We start from the raw sequence: 26,040 nt of genomic DNA, 5'->3' as shown, positions 1-26,040 counted from the left end.
ATAAATATTAAGAGGAGTGAATTCCCGTGCACTTGCAGACTTCACTCTTGTGCTCCTGAGGATTTTTACTTTATATTCAATTATTAAGAGCCTGGTTGTAAGTGAATGTAGAAAAATTACAGGAGGCCTTTACAGACATGTATGGGCCTTCATTTTCCTGTTAAAAGAAGAGACAGGTTATAGACAAAACAGAAGCAAAGGTGGTACTTCTCATCTCCCCCAAAAGAGTGTGGCTAAGGAGGGAATGTGCCAGGCAGCAGAAATCAAGCCCTAGGGAAGGGACTTTCTCCAGGGGTGACCTCGAAGGGGATTGGAGTTCCTGCAGCACTCGTTCATCAACTCTGCTCATTGTAATTCGCATGATTTACGTTCTCACAATCATGATTAGGTGGTGAAAAAATGATCTCCATGCAGGGTTGACTTTAGAAAGTGACATTCTTTGTCCAAATCCAATCAAGCCCCACAGCATGCGGTCCTTTGGATTTAGCATTAATTTCAATATGTGCGTCCCTGAAAATAACCCTCCTGGCTTTGGAAACCTCAGAGATTAAGAGACTCTTGGGCAAGTACTGGGCAGAAAATTATGTCTGAGAGCTGTCATTGCTTTCTCCAAAGGCAGTTTTGCTGTAGTGAAGAATGGGATATACTGGTATTAAATTAATTTTTAAAATGTAGTCAGAGACAACTTGGTGGGGAAATTTACTTCTCCAGACATAAAATGGGGTCCAGAGGAACTCCACCACAATGGTTTGTGCAGTTGCTGTGATCTCAACAGTGCAATGCAGTGAGCAGCAGATTTTTGCCTTACTGTAGGCAGCGTAATCAGATTAATTTTTGCTTTTTTCTTCTAATGGCTGTGATAAGACTGGCAAATTGTCTCTACCTTTCGATGTAAAATCCCTCACGCATTTGAGGTTGTTGTGACTATAACAGGCCAAGGTTTTACACTGAAGCCTCCTTGATGCTGCCTCTCAAAGCTCTCCAAGATAGTCAAGTAACAGTCTGATTTTTGCCTGCTGACATGCTTGGGCTCCTCTTTTCAAGTCAAAGAACAGAAACCAGCAAACTGCATGGGCAAAATAAAAAAAGCAGGGTAAAATAGGAGCGTAAATCCCTAGGCAGCATCTCTCCATCATGCCCTTCTACATCATCTTGCTGTATCAAACTTCAAAAGCAAATCTTGCCTAATGAGCGGGAACAGTCTGTGGCCAGTCATCCAGGCAAATGGCTCGTGGGTACAGGGGAGGAGGAAATCAGAAGAAATCTGTTACTTAACTACTGGAGTCTGAGAAAATGAGCTCGCACCCAAAACTTGTGTGGGTTCAATCAGACAGACAAATGAGCAAGAACATTTTTATTAACATGCTACATACCTAATAATGTTTTTGAAACCATTAGCCAGCCACACTACACCAGTGGCAGCTTTCCTATGCTCTTGAGTGGTTCTCCCACCCTCCAATTTTTCTCCTATGAACAGAAAGCTGTAGTGCTGATTGCAAAGGACAGATACCTAATTATAGGGCTTGTTATTAGCAGAGTCTGGGAAATCAAAAGTCTGCAGTTCATATGATGTAGAGAATGATGAAGCATCTCAAATCACTAATGTGATTCAAAGTAGGGTCTTGGAATCTGCACATTTATTTTCCCCATTAAATCTGTGGGAAAGCCTATTTGCAGCAAGTTTTGGAAGGCTTTCCCCTTCCTTTTCTTGACTGTTGCCAAAAGTAAATTTTGAATGTTTTCCTGACATCTTTATCCCATCAGTCTGTCAGTCAGTCCCACAATGTCCTTCATGCAAACCTATCAGGGCACTCTAAAATATAGTGTTTAATAAATGTCTTGGAGGAAAACAGTGTTTTCCTCTAACAAAACAACACCTCAAAGACTTGATATCCTGCTGCATGCAAGCACAACTCAACAAGCTACTAGGGCATGCTGTCTCTTTGCTATTCTTGGAGCATGTTCCTGGCTGATCACAGCACTGCAGGCTTGTCCTCAGGTGTGGCTGGTGGGCAATGACCTTGGGAAAGGATAGGAGATGGGAGTGGAGCCATCTCCAGTTGGCACACACCTCTGTCCCTGCTAAGGGTCTGCTTTATAGTCACACTTAAACGAGATATATTATTTAAATTAAAATGGAGAGAGAGACAGAGAGAAAAGAAAGCATTTGACAGAAAAGATGTGAAGTGAGGGAAAATAGGCACTTCTTACTGTGTTACTGAAGGCTTCATATAAATAACAAGCCATTAAACTTTATGACCAAGTTCTTGGACTAGTAGTTTGGTTATTTTTATGCTGCAGTTGCCCGCACAAGTTTTGGACTGTTTCTGACCCCTCTCCTCTCCTGCATTTTTGTTCCTTCCCCCTGCCCAGTTTTGTGAGATATTTGGTCCTTCGAATAAATCACACGTCTTCATTTTTCATGGGCTGGCTGTCAAGTCCAGTGTCTGTCTCTTAAAGACAGTCCATCAGGTGGAGCTGATCTCATTTGGTGATGGTGTAAAGCACAACTGAACTTTTATCTTTCCAGTGCATTTTGCTAGAAATTTCCTGTGCTGGTACTTACTAAGTTAGTGAGTGTTGTGACTTCATGGCTTGAAATACTTGACTCCAAAATCCGTTTTCTTACATGTGGTATACATGGAGAGAAAACTTGGTATATCTTCATGATTTTCATCTGGGGAAAAATATAGAAGAAAGGGTAATTCTAATTCCAGGGTTCTAAATTTTCAAAAGAAAAAATATAGATCCTCCAACCCTTCTTCCTTCTCACACCCTCTCTTGGGACTAATATCTTAGACTAGTTCTAAACTTTGAACAAACCCCAGAGGAGACAGCTCATCATCAACAGCCAGACACAGAGTCATTAGGTACAAAAGTAAAAAAAAAAAAAAAAAAAAAAAAGAAGACCATGGAGAAAGAAGAAGAATAACAGTACATTTTTGAAATTGGATGAAAGAAACTAGATAGTGATGTGTAAATGCATGAAGGAATACCGGAGCAATTTAATTTAGAAGGATGTGGTAGTTGAACCTACATAAATATTGCAAATCTTAGTCCTTGCAAGTTTTAGACAAAACCCAGGGCAGGGTCTCAGAAGAGGAATAATGTGATCTTGATGTTGCTAATAAACTGGTGACTCTGGAATTCTGAAGGAGCTGCAAATGATATAAAGAGTTTGCCAGAAAAATTGAATATGGGAAGAAAGCTGTGAATAGAGAGAGAGATATAGAGAGATAGAGCTATACAATTATGTTTCAAGGATTCTGGTTCTCTTTGATATAATATGTCAAAAGCTAGAAATACCCAGTCATGGGCTGTAAACAGCTTTGACAATCTGATTGATGTGTGCATTAACTGAATTCATGACATAAAATATATGAGACTTCAAGTGCTTATTTTTCCCTGTGAAAATGATTACCACGAGCACTTTGCATAGTGACATGTATGTGAACTTGTACCCGTGATTTCTCAGCCACAGTACAAAAGATGTCAGTAGAAGGAAGAGCTGCTATCTCTATCATTTATTTTAAATGTATTTACAAGTGACAGGGCATTTAAAAGAACTATCTTTTAAATAAACTTCTTGCTACAACCATATTTTAGTTCTTTTGTTAACCACATCTGCTTTTCTTTACCTATGAAGTTTTGCAGTGATTCTCTTGTTTGGAAAAAAAAAAAGGTTGTGTGATGTCACTTCTCAGGTATTGATGTTTCATATACATAATATGGCAGGAATGTTGCTTCAGATTTCTGTGAATGCCTGTGCTTACATGTCACCAGAGGACACAAGGAAAAATGACACACCACAGCTATGGTCACAATGAAGAGACGAATTTATTTCCTCTGACTCCAGTAATTTATAGTTCTCAAAAGGTGCCAGTGGATTGGAGGGTGAACGTGCCACCTCTCCAACGACACTGGACAAACTACCAGTCTATCAAATTTCTCTGCCTCTATCAAAGAATGCAAAACAATAGGTTGTTTACAGAAAGTTGCGTGACAAAGTTCTCTACAAGAATGTAAACTCAGAAGGCTTTAGAAAATCTTAAAAAATTAGGGTGATACTTGCAGTTCTATGTTCTCCTCACGAAAAACACAGGTATCCCACAGAACAGTAACAGTTTCCCTTGGCACTACCATTCACCTGAATCTCAGAAGCAGTTTCTTTAGTAGGCCTCCCAGGAGATCTGCAGCTCAGCGCTTTCCATCACCCAGGTATGGCTGTGCACTGGTGGCAGCTGTGCATCAAGGATGATGGGTTTCAACAACGAGGCAAGCAATTTCTGATCTCTTTTGCTCAAGTGCGTTTATTGCACCTAAATTTTTGCCTTAAAACAGTACTGCCTGGGGCTTCCCCAAAAGAGGAAACATGGGGGATATGTGTAGATGTAAATGGAGATGGCTGGCTATGGTTTCTAAGGGCTCTGTATTTGGCAGGGTGGAGCTGATGCAAAGAGAAGGAAAAAAAACAAAGAGAAATAATTAGGCAGATGTCTTATTATTTGCAAGAGATAATCCACTGTCATCAGAAAAAAAGTAACTTCTCTGAGGGTTGGGAAGGAAATTTGACCTCTATAAAGATCCAGAATACAGTCAAAAAAAGAGAAAGCCCCCCCCCTTTTTTTTAACTTTATTTTTATCAAGCTTTATGATCTTTGAAGGCTAGAAGTTAGCAAGGCTGAACCTAGTCAATGAGATTGCAGAGTACAGCAGATAATGGCATCTTTGATCAATCAGGCAAAGCAGATAAAGATGCACTGCAAAAACTGGCCTGTGAGTCACAGAAATATCTCTTTTTCTGTCATTCAGCAATACTTGGGATGAGACTAGGAGAAATTAATCAGCATTGAGGTGGAAGGTGAGGGAGATATGGGCTGATGGCATGTACCTTGTCTGTAAGATGATGGCAGGCTTTGGTTTAGTCATTTCAGATGAGGCTTCCCAGGTCACTGGAGTGCCCCTTTCTGCCTCAAAAAGGTGGTGTTGGGATGCTGTCTTCTTATTAGTGTCAGGTAGAAATCTTTGCTAGAAATAGAAGGATGGTCTCCAGGTACCTTGTTAGATATAGAAGATGTGACAATCCCAGCAGCAAATAATACAAAGCATTTCATGGCCATGGAAAGGCTTGACTGTCTCGTAAAACGAGGGCTGACGGAGATTCAGCAGCCTGAACAACTGCACTTTTCTGTGCAGCTCAAACTTGTGAATAAACATGCAATCGTGCAGCTTTCTGCAAGCTACTAATGGCAACTTGGCTTTAGGCAGAAACTAGTTGCACATTGCTATCTTTCTATTCTAAATACAGGAACCAGTGTCCTTGGCCTTCGTCCATTCAGCATTGATACCTGGTCTGTGATCACCTGCAATGCACTGACAAGCAAAACCAGTAAATCATATTCCTGACATCCTGTCTGTGCAGAAAGTGACTTTGGTAAGATAGGAAGGGTAACACAAGCACAATGGGTAACCTCAGTGTTTGTGAAATGCAAAACAGCTCTTCAGTTAATGGGCTGGCTGCCATATACTGTATGTTTATGTTGTACAGACAGCTCAGATGGATTATGCTTTCTGCCAAAATGCTCAGGTTAAATAGCATGTAAAATATTTTAATGGGCATTGCATATATCTGCCACTTCATCCCTGCATACAGGTGGAAAGGGAAGAGCTGTCCTTTCCCTTAGCAGAACAGGTTTGGCTTAGCTTCTTATACAGCCAACTCTGCTCAGACCAGGAGTGCTCACCCCTGGTGGTGTCTGCTCAGAGAGGGCTGGCAGCTCAGCCACAGAACATGAACTGGGCAGTAAGAGACAACTTGCAGAAAAGGCAGTGACCTTCACACTATAAATCAGAGATACAAAGCTTGTGTATATGTGAGTGACCTCGTTGGACACCATATCAGAAACCTTGCACATGGGCTGGTTGCTCTGCTTGAGTGCAGTGGGGAAGAGCTGGTCCTAAAAGGACCCTGGAGGTGAGCCAAGGGCCTATGAAGGCTGGTAGCACGCAGCTGCTGTGCAGCAGCATGGTCACAGCGCCTTACACCTGACCGCAGAGGAAGGCTCACCTTCCTCTTCGCTCTTCCCTTCAGCATCTGACTGCAGTTCACTTTTAGCAATGCAGAACATGGTTACAGCTTTTTTTGGGGAGTGTCTCTGCCCATCTCATCACACGACTTGCCACACCTAAGCCTTTTGCTTGGACTGTGCTTGCTGAATCATTGACATTACCATAACATGAACATCCTGGTGGAATTTGTGCCTTTACCTAGGTGGGATCTGTGCTTTGACTGAGAATTGTGGGTTTTTTCCTTCTGTATGGTTAAGAGTGAAGCCTCTACAACAAGTAAGGAACAATAGTAATAAAAAGCAGTATAATATTTTTAAAGCCCAATAACTCTGCACTTGCTCCTGCTGAGATACACCTCGCTATGAAGCTTATGTCACTAATGGGACTGTTCATTTCAGTGAGGCAAAGCAACAGCGACATTATAATTAATAATGCTTAACAGGAAACAAGTTATTGTGCTTGGGGCAGAAGGGCAAAAACTGTTCTCTATTATTTTTTGAAGAGTTAATTGGTAGTAGGCAAAGATGTGCTGCGTTGAGCCAGCAGGTGCTGCTTTATGACTACATTAATGTTAATGATATCCTCTGGACACATATGAAGACAGGTTAACCTATTTCTCTCTCATTGCATTTCTCTGGGTGGATGTGTGTTCTAGTTCCAGCTATTTTTCAAGTGCCACCGCAGAGCATTTGGACAGTGACCCTACATTTACACAGAGGTTTGCAGGCAATTTTGGGAAACCAGGTAACTTTTGTAACCTCTATTCACCCCAGGACAGACTTTGCAGGTTTAAAGTTGAGGGAAATGGGTAAAAGGGGCTGCTTCTCTGGCATAAAATCATTCCTAGGGATTATGTAACATTTCTAAAATCACCTGTTTAATTGTTCCTAGGTGTGTTTAACAATAGTTCCTGGGTTTTAACAGTTTATTCTCTTATTTCATTGCTGAAACCTTTCTTCTTCTGGCATGCCATTAAAAGAGTACTCTGGCACCAATTTAAACCCTGGGAGGAGCAGATGTTAAAATTGTGTTCCTCTAAGCAAAGTGTGCCATGGCCCATCAAACGTGCTAGAAAAGGTAAACCAGCGCTCCACAGAGCTTGAAATGATCTTGTTTCAGTACCACTCCACATTTAAGTTTAGTTATGAGCCTATATTATATTTTTTTTAATGTTCTTTTTACATTTCTAGTTTGGCAAAATTACACTGTCTAGCACTAAGCTTCAGATATACTTCAAGTTATTTATATCTTTCATAAGATACTTGCTTTGCACAAGCCCGTCAGCTCCAGTAAAAATCTGTGTGCCATTGTAACAAGCAAAAATGCTGTGGAAGGGTAGTCCTGGGAGCTGAGTGCAGAGCTCTTTGTAAAAACCAGATGACAGTGCTACCATTTGAGAAACCCACTGGGTAAAGATTGATTCTGAAAGCCAAATCTGATTTTTAATAAGATTACCAGATGGGTCCTGTGCCCTGTTAGAAGTCTGCTCCTGCAGGTCTAGTGATAAAAACACATGGGAGAACAAATCTTGCATGCCGACAAGGACTGAGAGAGATGTACGCAGCAGTGTTTGCTCATTGGAACGTGGATACAAGTCTGAGTAAGCTATTTCAAAATTTCTTGGAAGATGACGCATGAATAATCAGAAAGGGCAGTGGGGGGAGAGTCCATATAAAACATTAGGATGGTTACAGCACTGGTGCCACAACCAGAGGTTCAGCTGCTTATATCATGGGAGTCTCTTTGAGAAACCTGATCTCTTGGGAGCTGATGGGGTTCATCTGCCAGAGAAGGGGAAGAGCGTCTTTGCCCATAGACTTGCCAGGCTGGTGAAGACGGCTTTAAACTAATGTTGCCAGGGGAGGGAAACCTCAATCCATCCCACTCCTACCAGTGTGATGCCAGTGCCAGCCAGAGATGCTCAGAGCCTGGGGAAGGGTCACAGGTCAGCAAGAGAGCACATGAAGAGCAGCACAGTGTGATTCCAGCCACTCCAGACAGTAAGTCAGCTTAACGGGGGGTCCAGCTTAAATGTCTCTATCGAATGCAAGCAGAATGGGGAATAAACCAGAGGAATTAGAGAAATGTGCATGCCTGCAGGGCTGTGATGGGTGGGCTCTGTGACTGAAGAGTTGGAATGAAGGGACACGGGCTCTTTAGGAAGGACAGGGTGTGGAGACGAGGAGGAAGTGTCACCCTCCATGTCAATGACCAGCAGGAGTGCATGGAGCTCTGCCTGGGGATGGATCAGGTGCCACCTTGGAGTTTATGGGTCTGGATTAAAGGGAGAGCAGGGACAAGTGACATCATAGTAAGGGTCTGCTATGGGCTGCCTGACCAGGAAATGGATTAGTTTCTCTGTAGACAAGTAGGAGTGATCTCAGGTTCACAAGCCTTGGTCCTTATGGGGAACTTCACCAGGTACACCTGGTATCTCGAGGGGGAACAACACAACAGGGCATAAACCATCCAGGACATTCCTGGAATGCCCTGATAACAACTTCCTTCCCCAGGTGATAGAGGAGCCAATGAGGAGAGGTGCTAATGTTGGACCTTGTTTTCACCAACAAGAGTATCTGATGAGGGATGTGAAGATCAAGGGCAGCCTTGGCTGCAGTGACCACAAAATTATGGAGTTAGAATATTTAGGATTGAGGAGAGCACACAACAAACTCATCTGGACTTTGGGAAAGCAGACTTTGATCTTTTCAGGGATCTGCTTGGCAGAATTCCCTGGAAGGACGATGGGCCCAGAAAAGCTGGTTAATAATCAAGGATCACCTCCTCCAAGCTCAGGAGTGATGCATCCCAACAAAGAGGAAGTCAAGCAAAAATGCTGGAAGGACTGTGTGCATGAACAAGGAACTCCTGGATAAATTTAAACACAAGATCTAGGTTTCAGAGTTCCTTGATAGTTCCTTGGATATTTTATGTGGGTTTTGTGATTCTTCATGTAGTGTTGTTTACAGTAAAGGGTCTAGAAAGTCCTAATGGAATATTATTTTTTTAAGGTGATTGCTTCCTCTTCTTTAGAGCTTTTAAAATAAAATAAAATGATTAGACTCCAGTTGAACTGATTCTTATTAAAGTAGGAGCTGGTCTGATAATGACTTAAATTGGTGCTACGTGGCCATCACATGTTATTTGATAAGCATTCCATTTTAATTAAGAAGTGGCTAATAGACAATTAATATACAGGATTACACACTTAGCTAATTAGATGATTTAAATTTTTTGGCTAGATTAAAATGTACAGGACGCCATAAATCACTGTTAGAGATTGCCTAATAAGCCTGAACCCTTAATTTTCTCCCTGTCAGTCAAGAATGGAGCCACTGACTTTCCCTCTCACCCAGAGACTTGTCACATGGAAGACCTGCTCTGTGTTCAGAATGAGCTGAAATGCCCCCAACTCACACACACTGCACCTGTTGGCAGGACCTCAGAGCTCAGGTGCAGTCAGCAGAGACCTAATCAGAGCAGTGGTGAGGGCTGAAGCATCACTTGGCTGACAAGTCACTGGGGGCTCAAGTCTGTTTCCTGAACACTAATGCCTGTTGCTGTTTGGGGTTTGTGGCTGTCAGAGGTTGAGGACAGTGTGTCCAGCACAGCCTGCTGGCAGGCCTGCCTCTCAGGGTGTCCCAGGGAGGCCTTTGGGATACCCCATGCTCACACATGGCACACTGAGGTGACTGTCCCCTTCCAAATTGTCCCTATGTACAGGAAGGCCAGAGAGCTCCTCCAGGGGCAATGTCAGCTCTGCCCCGCTGCCCTCAGAACAGAAACAAGTGCATCACTGATCATTTCTTCTAGCATTAACTCAGCAGTGAACAACGGGCTCTTTCAGCCTGTGGAGTGCTCTGTAAATTTTGATCTGTTCAGACAGAACTAGGAGAATGACATGGTAATTGGGCTGGTTTTTGTTGGCAAGGCTCACAGAGGTACAGCACACAGGAACAGAGTTGACAGGAAATGGCTTAGAGTTGACCAAGAGACTGCACATGGGTTTTGATGATTTTTTTTTCTAAATATTCATAGCTAAAGTACAAAGCAAGCAAAGTGAGAATGAGATCAAAGGTGGAACAACACAAAGCCTGACATGTCTGTAAGATGTCACTTACTAGCAATACTAAAATGTTTTGCTTCACCCTGTAAACCATGTGTGTATTACAATCAAGGGATAAATAAGAGTGGTGTGTAGGGCTTCTTTGCTGTCATGATTTCATGTTCAAGGCACTTCACAAAGAAGAACTAAATTCTCTTGACAGCTTACATGAGAAAGTCAGCATCCCAAACTCATTGAGAACCTGAGGAAATGATGACTTACCCAATGTCTAAAATAAAATTAGGATCAGCGGGAAGATATGAAAGTAAATATTTCCACCTTTCATTTCAGCTTTTAGCTGACCCAGTGCTGATAGAAGAATGCAGGGTTGGTGATTTGCCAGCATTGGATGTTGTGAGGGTTACACTGAGACACACTAGCAGCAGCACTGTGATAGTGTCCCTGGAAGGACAATTAGTCCAAATATGTGATGACACAGGTGTGTCATTCAAGCCATTTATTTGCCTGAACAAAAACCTGATCTGGAGTTTTTCATTATTGATTTTCACACTGCTGACTGTCTCTTCCTGGGCAGAATACAATGCTGAGATATTACCAGACATTTCACTGCCTCAGAAACTGAGAAAATATAATTTTTACTCCCTACCCAGCTGTTGAGGTCAGGAGATGATTCAAGAGCACTCAGCTATGCAAGAGTCTTTTTAGTGACAAGGTGGGATTCACCTCTAGGCTTAATGCCCTAGAGAACAGTGGATGAGTGTGTGGTGAGACCAGCCTGCACTGGAATGAACAGAGGCTGGCATTTCAAAAGCACAGATGTGTTTGGCATGGTAGAAAGTGGCAGCAGACACTTTTGGTTCTATCAAATAAAGATTTGGGAATACAACATGCTTTTTACTAAACACTTCCCTCCCCCCCCCCCCCCCCCCCCCCCCCCCCCCCGATTATTTTCACTTTAGACACTTTACCAGATCTTCTAACCCAAAAACAAAGGATGGAAAAGGCTGACATTTACTGCTGGTACATGCCACTATCTAATAGAAAGGAGACTGGTATGGGGTCTTCAGGGCCCTTCTTGCAAAATCTTCATGGCAGCAGTTCATACCTTGCTCTTCCCCCTGGCTTTCAACCCATCACTAGATGGTGACCTATTGCACCCCAGCATGGAGAATGGAGAATATCACATGAGTGTGTCTGGGATCACACACTCCTTCCCACTGAATCCTTTCTAGAACCAGACAATCTCCAAGAAGAAGGACAGTAAAATCAGCTGATCGGCCTGGTATAATGTGCGCAGGTAGGATGGAGAAAAAAGGCTTTGGTTCCAAATAATATTTAATTCCTTGTATAATGAAACATCTTTGAGAAATTGAGTGGTCTGAAGCTGTGGACAAAACACTCAGCTGGCAAGTTAGTTCAAACCCTTCTCACAGAGCAGGGGTTACTTGTCTCTTGGCAGGGAGTGGGACACACTCAGCATTATTTCTGCCTTTGTAATCTTGTGAATGACATCTCAGTACTTTTGAGAGCCCAACTCAGAAATCAGTGTAGCTGCTATAAAAAATTCTGCTGTGAGCTCTTGCAGCATTTCCAATTCTGATGTGTGCATAAACACATCTGATGATATTCACTAAATTTGATCCAAATGTACTGGCATTTGAATTCATAATTTTCAGTAAAAAATTAACTTGGCAGAAGAACTTTACAAAACTTTAAGGGAAATACTGTGTGAGAAAAGCAAAGGTACGTTCACTATCAAGTTAATTCTCCATGGTTCTGGATTAAACAGCTGCACTTCTTCCTATTAATTCAGTTTCTAGTCAGCTCTTGGACCTTAAAATGTTCATCAAAAGTCACTTTCAGAGTCCACAGACACAGTTCTGCAGAAGTTCAGATTGGACACTTCAGCCAATCTCCTCCTGAAAAGTGTCTGCACTGGGTAGAACCCTTAAATTTCCATATGATTGCAGGCCAAGCACAAATAGCCCATGATAAAATATTTTCTGTTTTGAGGACAATTTTCTGTTTTCCTGTACAGGATCCTGGAGCTCAAAGAAAGAAAGATACTCCCTGAGGAGTTACCATAGTAACCTGTGATGTGGTTTTGTTGTCTAAGACTAAATATAAGCAAGGGAGCAATTACAGAGAAGGATTTTATACCTGAGTTTATAATTTTCATATAACACCAAAGCTGAACTATACCTCCAAGTTCCTAAAGCAATAGTAGTCTCCTTGAGGGTGATGTCAGCTTAGTAATTTTCACTGAAAAAGAAATTAAATGCTGTATTTATTATTCAAGAATCCTGATTAGGAAAAAAAATCCATTTCTGAAAGATGTAGCAAATAAGAAAGACTTCATTAGAAATGTAAAGATGTGGAATTGGAAATGGCTGCTACAAATAATATCTAAACCTGCATGTGTGAATGCCTTCTCTATTCTATTTTCTTCTTACTTGGATTCAGCTATAGTCTGCTCTTAAACTTATAGTCAAAAAGAACTTCATGTTGTCCTTGGAAAATAACTTCAACTCTCACAGCACATACAAGGAAGAGATTTTTGAATGTATCAATATCAGTTCAGCAACAAACAGAATTTGAAGTTTTGGAATAAAAGCAAAATTTGTTTTAAGAGAGTGTGATGGAGAAAGAATCCATCCAAACTGTTCTCAGTTACGAGCATCAAAGGGAGATCGGGAAGTCTGGGTTCAGGAAAGGGCATGGGAGCTGAGCTAGCAGAAAGGTCATTTCCATGAGAAATAGCCCAGAAGAGCAATGCTGGGAAAAGTCAAAGCTAATCTTGTGAGGACAGTGCAGAAGGAGTGCAGAAGTGAGCTGTGCAAGGAGGGTGTGCAGGAGCTCCCAATCCCTGGAGGGTCAGGGGTCAGGTGGCTGCTCCTGGGGCAAGGTCCCTGCCAGAGCTCACATCAGCCTCAGTCCCCTGTCCCCATCTGTGCACCCACCGCCTCTGGACACCCCGGCAGCAGCGAGAGCTCAGACCCGGCTGCTTCGCTCGGCTCTGGGGAGAGGGAACGCCGCTGGCCGCGCCGAGAGGTGAGCATGTGCTGGCTCTGTAATGCTGTGCTCCCAAACTGCCCAACCTGTCTTGATTTGGTGTGGCTTCCACCCAGCTGCCCAGCATTTCCTGGGATTATTCAGAGATGAGGGAAAAAATTATATGGGAGTTATTGAGATCCTGAAGTATCACCCTAAAGCTTGGGTCGATGTCTCCCTGGCAGTGCAAAAGAGCTGACAGAGCCACTGTCAAGTTTAATTGTCCCCGAGATAATGTCCTTCAAAGTCGTATATACTATACATTTCTGTTTGTCCTGAAAATGTGCAATCTAAACACTTTCTCTGTAAGTGACTTTAAGAACTGTAGCTGCTTGTCCATGATAGGCACGTGAGTCTGGGCTTCTGATGCTGGATGTGTTCTGCATCTTCCCTGGATAATTAGGGGTCTGTTCCCCCTGTGGCTGATTTGCCCTCTGCCCCTTCACCTCCCACCAGGTCCCCATTTTTTGGGGCTTTTGGGGGAAAAAATGGGACTGGGCACCTTAACAGAATGGAATGTGTTGGAAAAGCTGCAGGGGAAAGGGTGTAAGGGAGGGAGCAATGCATGGCTCTGGACATAATGTAAGTGGGAAAAAAAAAGTCCAAAACAGAGTTTTTGGGAAATACCTTTTTAGCAGATGAAGGATGTTGTGAAAACACAAGTCTGACATGAGATGAAGCAGCAGATGATGTGGAAGACAGCCCTGAAATTCAGAAAGTAAACAGGTTGCAATAAAATCAAATGTTAATGCAAACAGCCCTCTCCTAAAGAAGGAATTTTGGATTTTAAATGAAGCAGTAATTTTATGAGTGGTTGGACAAGCTTGGGAAGGGAGTGCAGGATGCATCTCTGGATGTTGGCTCTAAGAAGTAACTTGGAGGAGCCTGGACATGCAGTGCTGTTTGGTGGAAATGACAGGGAAAGGGGAGAGCAACAGGAAAGGGCAGCAATAGGACAGGAGGTACACACTGTGATGACAGAGCTGGAGGCTATAAGGGGCTCATGTGGGGTGGTCACTCTCTGCTTAATGCTTGGGGTAGAGATATGAGGGCAAGATTCATGAAGGTAAAACTCTCTCACAGACAGAAAGGCAGAACTGGGCTTTCCAAGGGACAGCAGGGAAGCTGGGACACCTCAGCAAGGGGAGAGGAATACACCTGAGTGAAATTTGACAAGTAACTTTATTTTTTTTTTACCTAGAAAAAGGCACATTTGTGCTATTAGAAACCCTGAAAAATCCAGCAATTTCGTTATAAAAAATAGTTCAACCTCAGATCAAATAACTTCATCATGAAAATCACATAAATTTAATTTATTTAATTTAGCTGCAGAAAACAAGCTTTTCTTTTGTACAAAACAATTTTTGATTGTCTGGTTGGTTGCTGGTTTTTTTTTTTTTTCCCCCACGTAAAAGACTGAAATCCTTACTTTGTCCCAGTTCACTCATGGTTAAAAGGTGATTTAAGCTGCAATATTTTGGGTAGAGGAAAGGAGGGGACAGTGTTCAACAGATAAGTCAGGTTTCTGTGTCTGAAATGAGAAGCATTAGAGGTTTGGCCCTGCAGTATGGATTTTAGAGATGAGTTTTCTGATGATGTGAAAAAGAAGCAGATGGACTGTAGGAAAAAGATAAGCAATCACCATTGCAGGGCTAGAATGCAATAAAAATAACAGAGCTATCAAAGGATATAAAGAGTAAGAGTGACAGGAGAAATGAGAATGAAAGGTGGAGAATTATCTATGGGTTGTGACAGTTTTTGGACCATCGTGATGGGAGCTTGTCAAAAAACCACGCAAAGAGCAACAAATCTCTGATGTCCCAAATCTTTGGTTTATGCATATTGTGGATTTTAAGATCAAAAAGCAAAACTGTCACTGCATTTTTGTGGCATCCTGTTAGCACAGGCTACTCAGCATTAGCAAGAAAAACCTGCTCTCAAGGCCAGTTTTTTTCTATGAACTTTTAAAAATGCTTTATTTTGAAAAGTTTGTTTGAGCCTCATAACAATTTTTAATGTGTTTGTGCATCAGTCATTTGGGAGCAGGCTATTCTGAGGCAGAAAATAATCTTGCATTTTGCTCCCTTACAGATCTGTAAAAATGAGGTAGAGAGATAAAGGGGAAGTGCATGTTTTTGTAAGAAAGCTTTTAGTGCTGCTTTATCTACCAATGCCATTTTTCTCAGCTTCTATCAACTAGGTATCTGGCGGATTCCTTACCTTTCAGCATCAAAGGGGCAACATGGTGTAACTGTGAGACCTGATTTATTTGCTCGTTCTGTCACTTGTGTAGTTTAATTCTGATTTGGAATTTTGGCAGTAAATCTACTCATTTGTGTTCCCTGTTCTTTCAGTCCTAATCAAGCTTCTCTAGCCCCACTGTGTCACCTGCTCCTTGACAGTGGTCAGTGGCCTCTTGTAGAAGCCCTGGAAGAAGCCTTTTCCCAGAGTCCTCCTCAATTTGCTAAAGAAGGGCCATGTCTGCCTTTGATCAGAGGAACCAGAGCATGCAGCACACAGAGCCTGAGACAGACTGCATCATCCCTCGGGTGAAGCCAAGGGGTGAGATGTTTGTCTTTATTGACGGGAAATGGGTGAATAACATCTACTGCCAGCCACCCTTTTCTTCCCCCCAGAAACTCTTTAGCAAGAAGGCACAGAATGAGTGGAGCATCTGGGAGGAGAACAGAGCACTCTGGCAGGAAAACCAAGTCCTCTGGATCAAAAACAGGATGCTCTGGGAAGAAAACAAGGCCTTACGATATCTCCAGTCACAGAACAAATCTGTCCAGGTAATTTACCCTGATGCTATTCAGCAAAGCCTTAAGAGCAAAAATAAGCCATTTCCACTCTTCCAAGAGAGGAGCACAGGCACTCAGCTCAGCCTGGGCAACAAAGCTCTCCAGGCGGTCCAGGAAAAGAATAAAATCTTTGAGGATTTCCAGCAGGGGAATAAAGCACTCCCTGTTACCTGGAAAGGCCAAAAAGCCATCATTATCCATGAAGAGAGCAAAGATGCCCACTCAGATCTTCAGAAGAACATTGACACCATCGCAGCTGTGGAAAAGGCTAACCCTGGTCCAGTCCCCCAGCAGAAACATGAAGGTAAAAGGAAGAGCACTACTCCAACTCAGAACAAGATAGAGTCTGCCCCATGTATGCCTCGAGAGCATGAAATCCTCCAGGTTCTCCAGGACTTACGTGAGCTTCTCCACGCCTTCCTGAAAAGGAACCCTCCTCCTAAGGAGAAACAGTGCTGTCACAATCTCTATGACGTGAACAGATCCTTCCAAGAAGATTACAATGAACTGAAGCTGCAGCTGAATGCTGTGAAAAACACTGTGTCAGACATTACAGCTCAAATGGATATGCTGGAAAAGGAGATCATTGCCATCACTTCCTCAATGTATGAAGAAACAGGACAGAGGCTGGCAACTGAGCATCAGCTTGGGGACATGTGAAGCTTGGGGCCAAAAACTGCTAGTTCATTTCCCAGAAAGCTTTTATCGTTTTTTCAGGAAACGTAATAAAATCCCAATAGACCCTGAAGATATCTGGGGAACATTGTGTCTTTCTGAAACTTTCTTGCAGTACTTAGATATATTTTACCTTTTGGTTATATGGTGTAGGTGACTGTCATGAATTTGCCTGGTGTCAGGAATCATGTTTTTCAGCATTTTTTTTCAAAGTTCCTGATAATAAGGCCTAGGTTTTCAGAAGGTTATTGCCTGAGGACCTCAACTCTGATTACAGTGTGCCAGCTTGTAGTCCAAGGACATACAGTCTCTGCTAAAAAATCATTGATTAATAAAAGAGGATCTCTCCTCCCAGACATCATGATGGGGACCACAGGACAGAATGGAGCAGGCAGCAGGACTTCTTCTGCACAGAGCAGTGAGGTCCTTCTTGATTTATTTAATAGCCACATAAAGCAGGTTTTTACCTGCCCCAGAGCAAGAGCGTAGTTTGCCAAAAGCAGCATTTTGATGGCTGTTCCATGGCTTAAGCCAGTATTTAGAAGGACATCTACTCACACTGTAATGGACAAGCCAGTCTCCAGTGATCTGCTGACACAGAAGATGAGAGCCTTTTGATCTGCTCAGGTTTGAAATTCTGTTCTAGTCTCAATTGTGTGGCCAAAGTAGCTGGAAACACATTTCCTCTGTCTTGGACAGTCCAGATGCAGTGCACTTTGTCACAATCTTTCAGGCAGAATATGGGTGCTTTTAAGTAATCTGACAAGACATACACAGGGAGACTTCTGCAGAGCAATTGTAGGAGCATTACTGTGAAGCAAAGGAGAGGTTACAGTGAGGTTTATCTGTTGCAACAGGACCCCAAAAGCAGGCTGTCACTCTAGTTCAAAAGTCTCTAAGTGATTTGCCACAGAATTACCTAAAGCCTGAACTATCTTTCACCTTGTATTTCACTCAGACAATATCATGTCAAGTGCAAGTGATGACTCTTTACTTCAGAGGCTTAAAACAGCAGGTATTTTCTTCTGCTTTTCAGGCTTTGGGACACTGAGGCAAATCTCGTGCATGAAGAAAAATGGCTGGCTCTCACTGGTGTGGGTAGGGCTGCATCTGTAAAAATCAGGTGAGAAGAAGCAGAACAATGTTCATTAAGAGGTGGACGTGCAGACAGCAAGTTGCTCCTGCTTGAAGACTGGGTCACGGTTATTAACAGATTAATACTTCAGCACTGTTCTGAGAAACATGTTCATGTTCTGTGCCTTCAGACACGTTGCTTTTCTCTATGCCATCTCCCTCACCAGGCTTGAATGTAATGTTTGGTAAGAGGGAGAAACAGGACTATGAAGACCCTAATGCAGAGGCTCAGAGGAGGGTAGCAGAAGAAAAAACCTCTGACCATGTGTTCATACTTAAACTTTTTTGTGTTCCATTAGAAGAAATAAACTGCTTTCTTGACAGTGGTCAGAATACTGACTCCTGCCATGTCCCTATACATGGGCAAGAAAGACCCTTGGGAGTGCATCTTTCCACCAGGTGTTTGGGAGGAGTCATCTCATCTAATGTCAGGTGTCCATTCAGGACAAGACATCCAGATCTCAGCTAGTCTCCCTGGGCTTTCTTTCTATCCTATAGGAAGGAATGGGCATGTTCAGGCTGTGATTAATCTCGCTCCTATTAGACTAAAAATAGGCTGTGTCACCAGCTGGAGTCCCTTGTTTCTCTCTGTTGCCTCTATAATTACTTTGAGGACAATTAACTCCAACTTAGGCATTTGGTTTGGAGCTCTCTGAGTGAGAAACTTGGCATTTCCAGACAGAGGAGATGCTTCATCAAGTGGTGAAGTGGCACAAGCTTGGGAGTGTGTCTGAAGCCCTGGCTTTGCTTTCTGTGAGATGCCTTCATTAAGCAGCTGATTCAGATCTCTCTATTGTGTGCAGAAATTATTACTTTGTGAATAAAATTGAGTTTGGGCAGAGCTTAAATATCATGCACACATGTAGGATCCTGAGGGACGCACACTACTTCTCCTGAATGCTAATGATGTTTCTGGAAGGAATTAAGTTTTGTGAGTCCTTTGCACTTTGATCACTTCTTTGGGTCTTTGATCTTCCTAGTTATGAAAAAGTCTACACCTGGTAAATATTTTTTGCATCTCTCACAAAGCAGTTTAATTTATCATTCCTTCAAGTTTTCTCAAGTCTGTCAAGTGAGATGACAATGTCCATAAAAGACTGCCCAGCACGTAACCTTGCAGAGGACTCTGAGCTGTTCAAACTTTCTGTCCTGGTTTAGGGCAAATTTGGAAGGAAACCTCCAAAGGGGTCCCTCTAGAAAGCAAATTCAAGCAGCCCTGCCCTCCACCAGTTCAGGAGACATAAATCTCCTTTGAGAAAAGTGGAAAAAACAGTTTCTTTAACAAGCAAAGTACTCACAAACATGGAAAAAATGAATAATATTAAACAATGGAACCTCTCACTGTTCTGAAGAGTTGGCAAATTCAGAGAGTCATTGTCATGGGGTGTAGCTCAGCTCACTCAGTCTCTAATCAGTCCGTCCAGTGCTGGAAAACACTGCTGCGTCCCAGGCCCTGGTTAGCCACAGGTGTGAGCTCCCAGTGTTTTTATGGGTTTTTGGTCCAGAGCAGGTTTAAACAGTTTCAAGAAAAAGAAAAAAGCCACAGTCTGGGGAACTTCTCTGCTTCAGCTAGCTAAAAAAAAAAATCTAACAAAAAATCAAAGGAAAGCTCTCTCCCACCGTCTGTCCATGCTGCAGACAACACAGTCGAGGAGCAGGATGTGGGGGAGCAAGTGCAGTCCCTGATACAAACTCTGCTCTTCTTCTCCCCCCTCTTCGCTCTCAGAACCGGTCTTAAAGGTGCAGAACTTAATATTCAGCATAAACAGAACAAGTGGGGATACAAGCACCATAAAGTCACCTTAGGACACTCTCATAATCCCAGGAGGTACCAAAGCTCCAGACTCTGCTTATTTGGTTACAAACCAGAGCAAGTCGGTGACAACAGTGTGCCGCCGTGCCCACCAGAAGTCCGCTTTGGCTTGCCCAACCAGCTGGCATGGTCGGCTGAGGGGGACACTCCCCTGTGCCTCAGGGAGGTTCGGGGAGCGGCTAGGACGGTCACCTGCCCTGGGACGGAGGAGATGTGGCGACGTCCCGTGGAGAGAAGAGGCAGGCTCTTAATCTGGGTTGCAATCCAGAGTTTATTACAGAGCTCCAGGGAGCTCAGCACTCCAGGGGAAGAACCGAAGAAGAGCCCTGATCAGCGCTATGCAACATGTTATAAACAGGGGAGGGGAAAGGGGAAGGGATCACCCACCAACCAATAGGCAGGTTTGGGGGAGTGGAAGGGGGAGAACAGACATATACAGAGTCCAGTGGGGGAGGTTTAAGGGAGGGGCCCCTGGTCCTTGCCCGATCACTTGACGCCCTTGGAAGGTTCTGGATGAGTGGGATGGGGAGCCGAGTGACGGACAAGGCGCCAGGGAGGGGACAGGGGAATGATTCAGCCGATTCGGGGGAGATTGGCATCAGGGAAGAAGGAGGGGATTGGCATATAAGGAGAGGGGCAGCTTAGGGTAAAACCATTGTGGAAGGGTTAAACCATCACAGAACTGGTACATAAGCATAAAAACACAGTAAAATAACAGTGGAGGGTCATTTCTGGGTGGTGTTGGAAAGGCAGATGATCACAAGTATTGCTTGATCTGTTAATGCTAAGGGCACAGATGGTGAGATCTGACTGAGTGGCCTGCAGAGTGCCACAGGACTGCACGGGGAGATTTCTAAACACTGCCCATTTTCTGCATTGTTCCGTGCACCCAGCTAGTGCCATTTACCAGTGGGGGCCATCCTATAGGTCTCCATCGCTAGAGTGTGTGCTGGTGAGAATGGTTGGACTGACAGCTTTTGCACACTGTTTCAGGTACAAATGGAAGAAAAGTGCAACAGCAGGCATTTATAGGAAAAACTTATTAATGATTATAAAATTTAGGCAGGCTTAGGAAAAATTTAAATAAGTTTAATACATTTTTCTAGTCTGCTCACTGGTTTATAAGTCCCTGGCAATTGGTAGCTATTCTGGCTTGAAATGGATAGATGTCATTCTTATAGTGCATAATTTACCTTTTGCAGAGACAAACTTTCTGTCTCTCTCCTTATTGTTGCTGATTAGGTCCTTATTTTTTACTACTCATTTATTGGTACTATTTTTGGAAAGCTGGATTTTTGGCAAGGTCACCATCAGCTTCTTACTTCCCTGTGAATTGGATTATTGCTTCTAGCTGTGGAAATGCTGACTTTCCTGTTCTCATTTTTTACTAGACAATCTAATACATCTGGGTTTATACTGTCTTCATAGAACACCCACCCTGGCCTTCTGTGCTCTTCTCAGCCGCCCCACCACATCCTCTCATCCCTAAACTGCAATTTTGGAATTTTTTCAAAATGTTATGAGCTTCCTTGAGCCCTGGCTCACTCCTGTTAACTGCTGAAGACTGTTTTCACAGAGTTTTGCTTGTGATTTCATGCAGTTGAGGGTGTACTACAAAAGCTGTTGGGCTGGCCAAAAGCCATCCTCTCCATAGTGGTGTAGACTGTTTATTGGTGTTCTCAGAAGCCCAGTTTGTTCTTTCCCAGACAGTTCCCACCCTATTCCAGTTTAGCTCAGAATTAGACATAAGTGTACATTTAAATGCAGGATAAAGTGGAAGTCTTTCTCTCAACCTTTGTGCTGAACCTGGACTAGTCATCTTCTTTTTTTGACATCCAATTTGAGCACAGATTATTCAAAATATTCCTGCACTGAGGTGCAAAGAAGAGGGGGAGTAACTCCTCAGATAAGTTTCCTAAAGAAATTCTTACAGTGGTTGTTGGCTGGTTTTAAAGAAGAATACCACATTTTCCAAAGTGGTATTCATCTCAGCTAAGTGGAGACACTGAAATGAAAGCAGTAATTGGGACCCATGGCCATCTGAGGTCACTACTGCAGCTGGTGGAGGTAGGCAGGATTTCCAGAGGGTGCAGGTCTTTCTCTGCTGACTGCAGAGAGCCTGGAGTGGCCAAGGTTAGGTAGGGAGAGTCAAGGCCTGAGACATGGTCACGTCACTTGATGAATGGCTGACAGAGAACTTTGGATGGAGCTCAGGGAAAAAAATATGTGAGTTTATGACAATAAGGGGCAGGCAACTTAGGAGGAACTCTGGGATGTTGTGAGGTTATACAGGGAGAAATTTAAAAGGGTGAAATCCCAAATAAAACTTAATCTGGTTTATATTTCTATAAATTCGTCAGCAAGAAAAGGAAGGCTAAGGAGAATCTTGACCCTTAAGTGGATGTGGGAGGAAACATTGTGACAAAGGATGAAGAAAAGACTTCAGGTACTTAATGCCTTTTTTGCCTCAGGCTTTAGCAGTAAGAGCAGTTGCTCTCAGGGCACCCAGCCCTCTGAGGTGGAAGACAGGAGCAGGGAGCAGAATGAAGCCCCCAAGGTCCGAGGGTGGATGGTCAGTGACCTGCCTCATCACTCAGACACACACAGGTGTATGAGGCTGATTGGGCTCCACCCAAGGGTACTGAGGGAGCTGGTGGAAGTGCTCACCAGGCACTCCCCACCATTTACCAGCAGTCCCGGCTAAAAGTGAGTCAACTCTCTAACCTCCAGTCAGCTGGAAGGAGGGTTTGGGAAGCTACAGGCCTGTCAATCTGACCTTGGTACTGGAAAAGGTTATGGAGCAGATCCTCTTGAGTGTCATCATGTGACACAAGCAGAACAACCAGGGAATCAGGCCCAGCCAGGACGGTTTTGTGAAAAGCACGTCCTGCTTGACCAGCCTGATCTCCTGCTGTGACAAGGCAACCTGGTTAATAGCTGAGGGAAAGGCTGTTGTTTATGTTGACTTTAGTAAAGCTTTTGGCACAGTTTTGCACAACACTGTCCTAGAGAAACTGGCTGTTCGCAGCTTGGATGGGTGCTAGGTTATAAACTGGTTGGATGGCCAGGTCCAGAGAGTTGTGGTGAATGAGGTACATCCAGTTGGTGGCCAGTCATTGGTGATGTTGCCAGGGCTCAGTATTGGGGCTGGTCCTGTTTAGTAGCTTCACTGATGATCTGGATAAGGGGACAGAGTGCACTCTCAGCCACTTTGTGGATGACACAGAGTTGAGTGGGAGTGTTGATCTGCTGGAAGGCAGGAAAGCTCTGCAGAAGGATCTGAACAGGCTGTATCAATGGGCTGAAGACAATTGTTTGAGGTTCAACAAGGAAAAATTCTGGGTCCTACACTTGGGTCAGAACAACCTGATGCAGCCCTACAGCCATTCATGCAGCCTCAGAGTTAGGGATTAGGCACCAAGCAAGTTTTTAGTGTTGCATCTGAGGCTTCTGCCCTGTGCCACTTGAAGCGTGTGCCAAAACTTCAGCTGAGCTGAACCTCAGCAGGGCAGAGAGTTGTCAGTAGATTGCACAAATAGTATGAGCAAATCTCACCTAATTTGTTGCAAATTTGTTGCAAACCTTTTGGTTTTTCAGCCTTTCTATGCCTCTGATTTCATAGATTTTTTTTAATGCTTTTGGTGGAAAAGGTAAAATCACAAAAATTTCAAATCATCAGAAAAATATAATTGGCAGAAATGTTTTCTAAATACAAATTGAACATCTTCCTTTTGATCGTGGGTTATGCCAAAGCTCTAACATACAACTTTGATCTCATGGCAGTGTCTGGAGAAATTATGGTATTCTAATATGGAATAATAGATTCTCATCAAGACTTCTAGCTTTAGGAAATTGTTTAATCTCCATTCTCAGTGGCTGTTTCTTTGATACAGCTGTGGCTGAAGGGTCCCAAGTGCTGGGAAAACCAGCTCACCAGCTCAGAACAAAGCTGATTATGTAAATTGTGCATTAAGATTCAGTTTCAATTTAATTTTATTCTGTAAATAAATATCCCATTAACATCCATCTGTTAAAAGTCAGGTAAAGTATTTTCAAAACCTCCATTGCTATGGCAGATGTGACTGTACCATAAATAGCAATGGTGTGGTGGTATGAGGATGCCAAAGTATAAACTGTGAAACACGTTTTAAGAAGTAATGAAGGTGATAACATTTAATTATAACAAAAGAGACCTTGTCTGACTGAGACAGACTGGGCTTCCATTTGTGTTGTTCTTGTTTGCATTATGCAAAATGCTTTATCTGATCTCCATCTCCAAGAACACTAATAATTATAGTCCATTAATTCACTTAAAACACAAAAACATTTCAGCCAATGAAGGTCATTACTGAATTATGTCCAAGCCTTTTGCTTAATATCTTTTTATTTCAACAGCTTGCTTGAGAGCAGTCATTTTGCCTTTGTCTAGCTGGTACTTCACCACCAACACTTTTAATAGATTGCACTGATCAGGAACAGAATGATGAACCCTGTCAGGTTTCCTAAATTAGCCTTCAAAGAGTATGAGAAGGTTCAAGCGCTCTTAACCCATAGCTATTTTTAACTATTTTAAAAGTCAGAGATTTCATATGCACTGCAAAAGAGCACTCGACAAGGAAGCAACCAGGGGATTGGAGCAAATTTCACTTATACTGGAAGTATAAAACGGTGTGTGTGTCAGCTGGAGATTAGAAACAGTTTCCCTATATATTCTTAAATGTCCTGAAGGAGGAATTGTAATAGTGCTAATTTAATTCCATCAAGAGAATGGAAAATTGTTTTCTATGTCACACACTGTAGGGAATGGTTAGGGGTAGTGCATTGCTGTACCAAGATGGAATAAGCAAGGAGAAATTACAATTCTTCATGGTACAATCAGACTTGAGCACAATCTTCCAGTGCTCCGCTATTCTACCTAAGCTCCTTGTTTATGGAAATCTGCATCATATGTGCAAATCCTTCCTGCTTGGCGAAGCTGGCCTTAGGCACAAAATGACATGCCTGTGAATACCTAATTGTTGATACAACAAAATGCCATATGTCACACTAAAGCTGGCAGTCTAATTCCTGGTAAAACCAGTACTACATTGAAACCTTTTTATCAGAGGAAATAAAAGGAGATTCTGGTACCAAGTTTCAAGAATGATTTACTGCTCAGTTTAAGTGTATTTGCAAGTCCAAGACAGCGGAGTGGTCCTCCAGGCATCAGATATGAGGTATGTCCTCATTCCTGTCCAATTTTTCAAAGGAATTGTGAGGTGGTGGGGACTGCAGATACAACTGAAGAATAGGGCTGCTATCACAGGCTCTTTTCATGCACCAGTACATGGAAATTCTCTTTTGACTGTACATTTTTTCAGCTATCTTAGACTTTTATCATCAACTGGATTTTACAGTGGTGTGGGTGTTGGGCAAGGAGGAGAGGGCCATGTAGATTTGATCACCTCCCACAGGTGAAGTTGGACTAGAAAAGGGAGGTTATCCCACCCCACCAGGCCAGACCTAGAGCTTTGACTGGGTATAAAGACCTCTAAATGGCCCCGGGCTTTGCTGTATTTCAGCAATTCAGGAAGCTGATGGATAAGAACATAGAATGAACCATAGAATCATTTGGGCTGGAAAGGACTTCTAAGGTCATTGAATCCAATCAAGTCCAGTATGGATCTCTCTTGAATATCCACCCATCTCTCCCCTTCTCCACTACACCTATAGGCATGTCTTGGACAGAAACAGCTTCTCCATCACCTGTCCTCTAAGACTCCCAGGCTGCAAAGATACCAGAAGTCTGGAGAAATGGGATTGTAATAAGGGAAGGTGCATTAAGCATCATTGTTGCCAGCAAAGCTCTGCTCAAATGTGGTATGAGACACCCTGAGGGGTTCTTGGCTCTAATACCTGCGTGAAATACAACACATCAACACAATCCTACTCAAGAAGGTTTGACACTCCATTTAGGACATTATTCAGGCTGGTGTGCTCTGTTAAGATGGCAGTAGGGGAAGCAGCAAGTGACACTGCTAGAGAACATCTCCAGAGCTTTAGCATTTTCCTGACCAAGATTGTCCAGGAAAGTACTCTTTTCCTGGCACTGACACCAACTATTCTGTAAGTGGAAAAAGCTCAGACTCTTCAAGGGAATATTTAAAAAAAGAGAGCATGGATGCATACAGTCCATGAAGCTGCTCCAGGCAAATATGCAGTCACAGACAAAGCTTTTATTGCACAATCTGTACCCTTTTACAACATATCACGTGGTCTGGTTTTCAAGATTCAGACACAAAACATAACTTGTCTTTAAAAAAAAAGAAAAAAATATCTCTCTCCTCTTACTCTTGACAACCCATGTCACAGCTTGGGTCTGCCCCTCTGCTCATGATATGATACAGCGGTTATCCATTTTCTCACCATATTCCTAATCTCTCCTCAAATCC

At 43.0% G+C, this 26,040-nt stretch overlaps 1 protein-coding gene across 1 annotated transcript; it reads left to right on the top strand.

Annotated features, from left to right (window-relative positions):
- The first annotated feature begins 15,518 nt into the window (after positions 1-15,518).
- On the top strand, positions 15,519-19,152 carry CBY2 (chibby family member 2). Its single transcript, XM_068182195.1, has one exon. It carries the CDS (start codon positions 15,664-15,666, stop codon positions 16,645-16,647), a length of 984 nt encoding a protein of 327 aa, XP_068038296.1. The 5' UTR covers positions 15,519-15,663; the 3' UTR covers positions 16,648-19,152.
- The last annotated feature ends 6,888 nt before the right edge of the window (positions 19,153-26,040 follow it).

The sequence above is a fragment of the Anomalospiza imberbis genome, chromosome 2, assembly GCF_031753505.1.
Source record: "Anomalospiza imberbis isolate Cuckoo-Finch-1a 21T00152 chromosome 2, ASM3175350v1, whole genome shotgun sequence".
Lineage (NCBI taxonomy): Eukaryota > Metazoa > Chordata > Aves > Passeriformes > Viduidae > Anomalospiza > Anomalospiza imberbis.
The sequence above is the reverse complement of the archived record's forward strand: the minus strand, read 5'-3'. Positions and strand labels throughout refer to the sequence as shown.

Bases quoted from the DNA above. Each gene is read 5' to 3' on its own strand.
- CBY2 (XM_068182195.1), top strand. From the start codon at position 15,664: ATGTCTGCCTTTGATCAGAGGAACCAGAGCATGCAGCACACAGAGCCT.